This window comes from Cryptomeria japonica, chromosome 3, assembly GCF_030272615.1.
Source record: "Cryptomeria japonica chromosome 3, Sugi_1.0, whole genome shotgun sequence".
NCBI classification, from domain to species: domain Eukaryota; kingdom Viridiplantae; phylum Streptophyta; class Pinopsida; order Cupressales; family Cupressaceae; genus Cryptomeria; species Cryptomeria japonica.
In genome coordinates this window covers 38,538,985-38,549,546 of record NC_081407.1, presented here as the reverse complement: position 1 = coordinate 38,549,546, position 10,562 = coordinate 38,538,985, and the positions used below count along the sequence as shown (strand labels likewise).

Here is a 10,562-nt window from a genome sequence, read left to right as displayed (position 1 = left end):
GGCATCATATTTGATCATGTAGACTTAAAACTAAAATTTTTTAAGTAGGGAAGTTGACAAGTAAGTAGCTACACAAAATTAAAAAAGATTTGAAATATTCAAGACAAATTTTGAGAGGTGTGAAGTTAGGGTGCTCCACTATAGGGCCCTCTACCCTAGTTCAATGTATTTCTATTTAGCTACTTGTTCTAGGCGTTATTATTTGTAATCTTGCTTTGATTCTTACCAAAAATAAAAAATAAAAAATCCTAGCTACCATTATGGATGAATTTAAATATTGTCTATACAATATACATTGACTATAGGTATCTAGTTGTACTTGAGTATTTAATTCTTGTTAATATCATGTACATTAAGTATAGGTATCTTCTTGTACTTGAGTTAATGTTTCTTTTCATGTAACATTTATTGAGATTTATTGTTTTTGTATAAGTTTATTAATAAGAAGCTTTGTTAAATGTGTTTTATTAATTAAAATATTAAATAGAATAGTAGGTCATAAATACATTAATCAATGGCAAATTAGACTTATTGTTATGTACGTACATTTTAATAATTGATTATTTAAAATCATTTCTACTCACACATATACATGAGTCATTCCTCTTGAATTCTAAATTTTAAAGAATTCTTATGATATTGATTGAACAACATTTTATTATTATTATTATTATTATTATGTGAATATCCTTATTCTAATCACCTACATCACAATATTTACATAAACAACTATCCATATCATATAGATATATGGATACATAATAAATCTAAACTATTTCTACTTAAGTTTTATAAGTTTGTTACTTGTGTTTTTTCTTAACATTGACATTTTAAACCAAGGTTTAAGACTTCTCTTCATTGTCCACTTAGATATAAAAATCCTCTTAATTATAAGTGTAAGTACATACAAATATATATCAAAAACATAATATTTTAAGTCTAATGCGTCTACTCCCACAATCAATTCTCAAAATGAAATCTAAACCTCCAAAATAACAACCTAATAAAAATTAAAAAACAAAAACAAAAACACTTAAACATTAAAAGATTTAAATAATCATACTAGATATGTCTTTAATTACTAATATTATCGTATTCATAAATACTTTTATATAATATACAATAAACTCAATATTTATTCTTCTAAATTAAATAATCATACTAAATATACCTTTAATCACTAAAATTATTATATTTATAAATAACTTGATATTTATTCTTCTAATTTAAATAATCATGCTCGATATACCTTGAACCACTAATATTATCATATCCATAAATATTTTTATATTATATAAAATAAATATAATATTAATTCTTCTAATCTTCTTTACTTTCCAAACAAACTTCTTAAAAACTCAAAATATCCACACATAAATTTATCATGAAGAATTACCTTACCCATACAAAGGGACAAAGTCTAAGATGAAAAATGATAGGTTGATAGTCTACACAGCTATTTAGAAAGATTAGACTTCACAAAACTTGTTAGCTTTTTGATCAAGATTCATAACAAAAAATCCACCCAAGAATAAAAAAAATAAAATTTAATAGAATTTAAACTCTTGATCTCTTAAACTCCTCAGGTAAAAATTATTAAAATTCATTCCTCCATTCTTTCATTCCATCAATAGAGTGTAAAGGCCCATTAATTTTGTCCTTAGCAAGAGAGTGAGCCTCAAGCAACTTAATGTTAGGGCAATGGGCAAAGATACCTGCTGCCGGTACAGCTGAATTTCATCTCAGGAATTCTTTTTCTCAAATGCACCTGCCAAATGAGAATCCCAGGCCAGAAATAGATTATTTTACCCATTAACCAACGTTACACTGACATTACCGACAGCACACAGAAGTTCCAAAACTCGGCTAGACCCACGTAGCAAAGCTTGTTATTTAATGCACGGACCTAACACCCCGGTGGCGTAACCGCAAGTTGTGAGAGGGACCTCATACGGCATAGAATATGGAATCCTTACGCGTAGAGGATGCCTCTGCCTTTCTTTTCTAATCAATCAACTTTAAAATAATGTCACTCTCACCCGCAACTAATATAACTACATAGATGTACCCCAGTCTGCAGCTAAAACGAAGCCGTCATAGCTGTAGTCAAAAGCCGCATAATTCCCATACAAATGCAATCACACTTTCCACCACATTGCAATCAAAGTCTTTCACAGTAAACACAAGAACGTCCGCACCCACAAGCAGTCAGTCATGAATTTCCCTTGACCAGGTAATCCTCCTCCTCCCCTGATCTTCATCTCTTGCCTTTACTCAGAAGCCATGACTGACACCCAGAGACCCATTTCACAGAAACAATAATCCTCTGCAGCATTAGAAAAAATCCCATGTCCCATATCAGATATAATTCAATGTTCCCCTGTTCTTCATCTCAATGTTTTCCCACACCCAAGTAGAAGAACAAAATCGATGGAACAGCATCCTGAGGGAGATTTCAATGTTTCATCTCTCCACCCAGAGCAATGCTTTGCGGTGATCGAGCAGCTCATAGCGATTCTCTTAATCAGTTGCTCCAAACTCAAGGTCTTCATTGGTCGCTGGCAAATAATCCGCACCCGGCTAGATGCACTAAAGGTCTGCATAACAGACGTGTCGGAATCCCCTCACTGGAGCGAGAATGAGCTCTTGACTGACCTCTTACCCGGCGTCCATGCAACTCTGCTGCAGACCCGGGAGCTGACCCAGCGCTGCAGCGACGGGTCCTTCGGCGGGAAGCTTCTCATGCAGAGCGACCTGGATGTGGTGGCGGCGAAGCTCAATCTCCATGTACATGATCTCGAGTTGTTGATTAAAACGGGTGTTTTGAATAAAAGCAATGCGATTGTGTTGGCCCGGCCAGGCCCTGGTGCAGGGCGGGAGGAAGTATGCCTTTTCGCCCGGGACCTGTTTGCCCGGGTCCAGATCGGCCACACCGACTTCAAGCGCAAGGCCCTTGAGTCCCTCATACAGCTCCTTTCTGAGGACCCTAAAAATGCAGTTTTGGTGGCCCGGGAAGGCGACATGGCCTGCCTTGTGCACATTCTGGATTCCCCCAATGTGCTGAAAGAGCTCGCGGTTGAGGCCGTCGCGATTCTGGCGCAAACTGACGGGTGCCGCCATGGGTTGGTTATCGAAGGTGCGCTTGGCCCGTTAGTCCGAATGTTGGAAACCAGTGGGGCGGCTTGTAAGGAGAAGGCGGCTCTTGCTATCGAGGGGCTCACTCGGGATGGGGAAAATGCTTGGGCTCTTGCGGCTTATGGTGGGGTTTCGGTGCTTATTGAGGTGTGCCAGTCTGGTGTGGCGGCCGTCCGGGCACCTGCTGTGGGCGCTCTGAGAAATGTGGCGGGTGTGAAGGAGATTAGACAGGCCATGGCGGAGGAAGGGGCGATTCCTGTATTGCTTAGTCTGGCGGTCTCGGATTCGATCCCTGTTCAGGAGAACGCGATTGAATGTTTGCATGCGTTGGCTTCTAATGATGAAAAAATGCGGCAGATGATTGCTGGAGAGGGCGGAATTCAGTCACTTTTGGGACTGCTGTCCGAACAGGCCACGCCCAAATCGCAGGTATGGTTGTTTTTAGAAAGCAAAATGTGTTGTTGTATTAATATCTCTTTATCAATATTTATAAAAAATCTTCCCCTTCTTTCGGGCAAATCGGTTAGCATATTTATTTTCTATCTTGATTCTCCAATTAGAGAATTTTCAAAGTTTTGATGAAATATCAATCCACTCTCGGGACTGCAGAGTAGGATAGTTCAGTGTTAGAGAGCCGTAACATACAGCTAGGTTAGGAATTTACTAAGTTACATAGTACGGGGTGTTATATGCATGTTTTCATCTGAAATGGGTTCAAATAACAATTCCGTCTCCAGGCTTCAAAGTCACTGATCTATAGTAGAGCGTCCCAGCTTGCTTATATGTGCACTACATCGTAAGCCACTTTGTAAATTCTTTGAATGTTTGGGTTTGAAGTGTGTTGAAGAATAATCCTTTACTGGAAAGGGGCTTTAGATCAGTCAGTTGTAGAATGCACCAATATGCCAGTAGAATCTCCAATATTCGCAAGTTGTCATCTAAAAAGTTGGAAGAACAATCGACACTCTAGGATTCTAAGGTATTGATTAGTAAATTAATAGGTTAACGAATTCATAAAATTAAATTGATTTGAAGATTTTTTCAAAAATTGTTTGGAGATACATTCCACAATCAGAACTGCAAGGGAGCTGTAGATCAGCTATAGAGCACCCCAACATACTGATAAATTTGCTGTTTGCCATTCAAAATGCTATTTGCAATTTTCTTATGAAAATGCTGGATGAGCAATCCACACTACTGACTGCAATGGGTCTGCCATTTAATTAAATCCACTCTCCTTACTGCAAAGGGGCGGTGGAACAGTGGTAGCGTGGCACCTTATGCTATAAGGTTTGAGTCCTAGCTGATCCATGAAAAATAACAATCTCGACGGCAAAGAATCTGCAGTACTCCTAGCTCCAACTCTAACCTTGTTATTCCTTAATATTTTTTGCCCTCATGAATATGCTATTTTCATTAATTTTTTTGTCAGCTGGCTAATATGCAACATATTTTTTTTGCCCTTCAAAATATCTTTTACGCATAAATACCAGATTGTATTTAGCAGCTCAATGCTAGAGAGGGTTACATTTAGTAAATCATTTGCACGTATTCATCCAAATTGTACATCGGACCAAATTATCTGCAGCACTTATATCTACAGATCTAAGTTCATTATTTTCTAATAATTATTGAATCTCATTAATCTTCTGAACAGTTGTATTCTTATCAATTGGATGGGTATCCTTCAATACGAAAGAATTTAAAACTTTTGGCATATACTACCCGAAAGAAAAAAATATCAATGTCTACTATCCTAGTTGCAGAACCCAAAATCACAGGCAGTATGATTATATAGTCCATATTTTCTCAACTTATTAGGATTTAACAAATTTTAAGATCATTGTATTCGCTCATTTAGCGAACTTTTGTACATCCAAGTCTTAGGGAAACTGTTTTAATGGCATATCTTTAGTCAATATATTAACTGTCATCAAACTTTTCATTTATTAAACTGGCCATTTATTAAATGTTTCATAAGAATGATCATGATTCCTAACTCTGAAGAGGGGACTTGAAAATAGGTCAAAAACATAAATCCAGAAAAATCTTAATACAGCTTTCTTGTGGAAGCCTAAATGACTTGATAAATATTTCAAATTCTGTTCATAAAAAGTTTTCATATAAATTGCCAAAGAGTTCATGGGAGCAAAACCTATTTAGGATTCGACTATAGTTTTCATTCAAAAATTATATTAACTTAAAGCTTAAAATTATTCACCAAGATTTCATATAAAGTGAAGAACTCCATGCTTTTGAAGTTTTTATGCTTGCACAGATACAGCAAGTCTTAATATCGGTCAAATTGTAATACAGTATATGTAATAATATTATACTGGTAAACTCTTTATTTTTCTTAAGTTTTTGGCCAATGTTTGGTCAAGCATTCTGTAGTTGTAAATGTTTCTAACCCAAAATATTTTCCATGAGTGCAGGAATTGATTATCAGAGCAATCAACAGCCTTTCTGCCTCCCTTACTGCTGCCAAGGCCCTGATTTCTGCATCTGGTTTTCTCAAACAGCTTGCTTCAGTTTTGAAAAATGGTCACTCTACAGTACAACAATTGGCAGCATCGGCCATCTGCAATCTATCCTTCAATAAGGAGACAAAGAAAGCATTGGGCGAGGCTGGGTGCATTCCTCCACTTGTCAAAATGCTTGAAGCCAAGCCCAGTACTTCTCAGGAGATGGCTGCACAGGCACTGTCTTCGTTACTGGTTGTGGAGACTAATAGGAGGGAATTTGTCAAGGATGACAAGAGTGTTGCACGGCTGGTGCAGTTGCTAGATCCAAGGAACCAAACTGTGGCTAAAAAATTCCCACTTTCAGCCCTACTTGCTCTTTCTACCAGCAAAAGTTGCAGGAAGAAGATTGCCATGGCTGGAGCATGCCAGCATCTGCAGAAGCTTGCAGAGATGGAGGTCACTGGTGCAAAAAAGATTCTTCAGAGAATTGCAGGAAGCCGGCTCCGCAACATCTTCAGCAGGAGATGGAGAGACTAATTTAGATTTGATTGATCAGGTATACCATACATCGTCCTAATAGGCTCACCCTGTAACCAATTCAATTCAACTCAGATAATACCACTTCCCTCATTCATTTGCACCTTTGTTAACCCCACCTCCAATTACCCTTGTGGAAATCAAGCCTCCTCAAGCCTCCTCAAGCCTAAGGGTTTTAAGCATATCCAGGATGTGGGGTTTTTCCCTCACAATATATTGTTTTTATGTCTTTTTCCTCATTGACCAACATTTTCAGCACACCTGGTATTGCGTTTGTGTAAACCAAGCCCTCATTGTAGTATCGGAGTATTTGAGATTCCATACAAGAGGTATCAGAACATTTGCGCTCCTTACAAGTGGTATTGGAACATTTGGGTTTCCTCACATTTAGTATCCAGGATGTGGGTTTTGTCTTCCTCGTATTTATTGTTATATTTTATAAATACTCTAATTGCTTAACTTGGGCCTTTGTTCTCAGTCACGATTAGGTCCTCGAATTACCCTCTCCTCAATAACAGACAGTGTGTAGGATGTTGATTAGTTTCTTTCCATCAGTCCGCAACATTCATACAGCTCCATTCCCAAGGCGGGAGTTGTCATCAGGCCTTCAGGCTTTATGATCATGTTTACTAAGCGTATATATATCTTATTCAGATGTTTTGGCATAGTTTGGTATGGATTGCAATCTGTGACAAACTTGGGCGTAGAACCATTGTCAGGAGTGGTCTTGATCCAACAAGTTCTCTTGTATACACATTCATATCATATAATATTGTTTAGTCCATATGCTTGGTCTGATTGGATGGGCAGCTGGTTCAGGATAACATATTTTTTTCACAATGTAATGAGGGCATCATGCTTAAAGTGTGTTTAATATTATAGTATACTTGTGCAGTCAATTCAATAATCAAATAATATGTAAATGGTTTTTCAGACCAATTTTGTTCATAATATCAGTGGTCGATAGAGGGATTTTGTCTTGTTTAATTCCTCCTATGGAGTGAAAAAACTATATAATTTACTGATTTTATTCTTATCAGCCATTTGTTCATTCAGTGAACTGCCTAGTCTTCCTTTGTTCTCGACTCTGAAAGCAATGGAAGTACAGCTCTGTATTCTTTTCCATTTATCACGCATACACAAGAAGCATGTTGTAATTACATTCTTCTTCAATCACAAGGCAATAACATAAACTAAATAATTTCAGAATGCTTATTATTATGGATATGTGAAGGCGGCAGAACAACATAGTAATGAACCAGTGACCAATGTAGAGACAGTTTAATAAAACTGGTTTCATAATGTTTAGTTAAAATAAATATGCAAGCCCGACAGCATTTGTGGGCATGGCCGTATAGGTAGTGGAAAACTGTTTTTCTAATTATTATAACAATTTTTCAAAAAGTAGACCCAATCTATTGGCGAAATTCCCTAAAATCAATATCTAATTCTCATAGAAATTACGAGCATTTTCATTTCATATTTTATCAGATATGGAAGATCAAATAAAATATGTTATATTTTCATTTCTTACAAGTTTTTAGGGGAAGCTGTATGATTTGTAATTCCAAGCATTGTATTAATCCCTTAAAATGTAGAAGATTTCATCATTATGAAGAAAATGCCAGAAAATAATTCAATCTGGAACCAAAATCAATCGATCAGTGCTGAACACCGAAAGATAGCATGCATTTATTGGTAATTCATACGTTTGCATCTGATGAAGCACATATTATGAGCCAATTCTAGTTGGGACCCATAGCTAATTAATCATGCTTAAATGCCAAGATGTAACATGGATGTCTGGCTATGATTATTATTTTATATTGAAGAGCACCTTGACAGGGTCAATCAAACATGGCTTGACACTCAAGTGTGATATGCATGGCCGATATTTCATGAATCTCAATCTAATAAATTTGTATTTATATTGAGAATCAGATTGAATCAATTAGCTCAACAGGCATGCTTGGTGCTTACTAAATCTTAATCCAATAAACCGTATGTAGATTGAGAACCAAAGCGAATCAATCAACAATACAGGCATGGTTGGTACTTAATAAATACAATTTTAGAAATTAAAGATAATCTCAAGATGATTGATTTGGACATGGTCTTGGTGCATGTGCTAAAATTATAGACCACTGTCGCCAGATTCAATTAGAGGTTGACAGGCATGGTTGGTGATTCATAAATACCAATGTGAGATATCAGTTGATGTGTTGCCATTCTAGACCAGTGTTGGCTCTTGATCTTTAAGTGCTAGCCTGTTTTCTCTCCATTTTGTCTCCTATAATTGATAGCTGTTGGCTTTCAGTGTCATGCAAAATGTACAAGGAAAAAAGTTCTTAAGAGTTTATTGTGACCTACTCTGGAAGGAGAAATCCAAAGTGTAAAGTAACATTATACAAATCTGTGCCTGGAGACAAAGAACTTGTTTGTCAATTTCAAAACAAACAAAACGATTAATCTGGCAAATTAGGTTTCGTGTGTGTTTTAGATTCTGTATCAGGAAATGGGCCAGGGAAGACAGAAACAGATCATTGTCTTAACATGTTGTTGAATTCGATAGGACAAAGGATAAGACAGATTATTCGATGAATATATTGGACCACTTCAGTATAATCCGTTTGAGTTTGGAAAAGACAGATTATTCGATGAATAGATTAGAAACACTAACTATAATCAATTTTAGATTGGAATAAACTAGTATTGAGAAAGTTGTGCTTTCACTTTCCTTTATGCGCTTGAAAGTTGAGAGAGAAACTACAGATAACATCAACCCTACCCACCATTACATAATAGAGGCTCATGAAAGTGACCATCTTCTAAATTGCCTATGCTAACAGGCCACAGTCAAATTCTAGTTCGCATGCAGTTAGTGGTTTCATTTTACACCTTAAACATGAGCTCATGTTTATTAACATACAAGTCTGAGCTCCATTTTGTAGAATATCCACAATAGAGAACACCTGCAAATGGTTAGAGACACGATTTAGTAATCTAGACTTTACGCTTAATTGTAGGAGGAACCACTCCATCTTTAAATAACATAAGCATCCGCTAGACTCCCCATTGTATAACTCAATATGAAGGTTTGAGCTACCTAAATGAGGGAACCATTGCATCTCTAAAGAAAGATCTTTCCATTAGACTCCTCCATTGTATAATCCAATAGGAAGATTTGAGCTACCCAATGGGACAATAGATGAATATTTTACAATTATCCAAGTTTTGATTACTAGTTGAGGAAGTTGGGTGCAAGTCTTGGACAAGTTTCAATGTCACTTAGTTTGATTGTTTGATTGTATGATTGTAAGCATATTCCTTCTTGAATTTGAGCACAATAATAATTATATTTTGAGCGGTTAAAGATCATGGCTCAAATCATAGTGCACATTCATTATAACACTAAAGATTTGAGCAATAGTACAAAAGAATATTTTTTTTGATCTTACTTATAGAATTGTTTAAGAAAACTATCTAATCTGACATACTTATTAGAACACCTAAGATTTGAGTTATAATAGAAAATAATATTTTTGTTGGATTTTAGTTACAGAATTGTTTAAGAAAATTATTGAAGCTGACATACAAATGACACAAGGAATCATCTGAATCCTCTTAAACCCATGATCTAAATCATATACTTCAAAAAGACTTGTTTTATCTCGTTGGATATATTCTATGTCAGAACAAGGAGGTTTACCCTACTTAGCTAGGTATCCCTTTACATACCGAACAAGGGAAGATTTACCTTACCTAACCAGGTATTCTCATCACCAAAACAGATCTCTAGAAAAGAAACTCTGTACAAATTACTGACTGCCCTTGTCATTTTTATCAAACATGGTCACATGCCCTCAAAAGACCTAAAAGGAAAGTCGGTTGCTTTTGTGGGCTTTTTAAGCCTCTATTTCCACAAAGAAAAAGTGTAGTCCATTACATTAGCAGTAGAGTCCCGCCACACTTTTCCCCCATTAGGGTTGACTAAAGATTTCGTCAAATATAAAATGGGTATGTAGCATTAAATTGAGGCACTGATTTAGCATAAAAAAGATAGGAGAGCACATGGCTGCTAAATAATTCATCCAGGTCAAATGGTCCCAGCAACTTTTAGCACATGCAAAGGGACCCCCACTAACTTAATCCAGCAGCCTATAACTTTAAATAAAAAAGTGGTTTTTTGGGTAGTCTCTAGTGATATGGGCAGCTAGATTTTGGCCTTTTACTTTAGGTACTACAAAAGGAAGATCAGAATATTAGTTCCACTGTAAAATGATATACCCAGCAAACCAAAGAAAAGAGAAAAAAATGGAGTATTAACAAACCAAAGAAATAGAAAAAAGAATGGATTATTTACTTTGCCAACTGTAAGGGTGAAGGCACTGTTTCTTTAAGTGGGTATTACGCTTGGATGATTAA

At 36.3% G+C, this 10,562-nt stretch overlaps 1 protein-coding gene across 1 annotated transcript; it reads left to right on the top strand.

Moving 5' to 3' along the window:
- The first annotated feature begins 1,893 nt into the window (after window positions 1-1,893).
- LOC131050924 (vacuolar protein 8) lies at window positions 1,894-7,176 on the top strand. Its single transcript, XM_057985240.2, has 2 exons — window positions 1,894-3,564; window positions 5,571-7,176. The coding sequence occupies exons 1-2, from the start codon at window positions 2,431-2,433 to the stop codon at window positions 6,135-6,137; spliced, it is 1,701 nt and encodes a 566-aa protein (XP_057841223.2). The 5' UTR covers window positions 1,894-2,430; the 3' UTR covers window positions 6,138-7,176.
- The last annotated feature ends 3,386 nt before the right edge of the window (window positions 7,177-10,562 follow it).

Coding starts and splice junctions, on each gene's coding strand:
- LOC131050924 (XM_057985240.2), top strand. CDS start 2,431: ATGGAACAGCATCCTGAGGGAGATTTCAATGTTTCATCTCTCCACCCA. Junction 3,565..5,570: donor AGGCCACGCCCAAATCGCAG/GTATGGTTGTTT, acceptor CCATGAGTGCAG/GAATTGATTATCAGAGCAAT.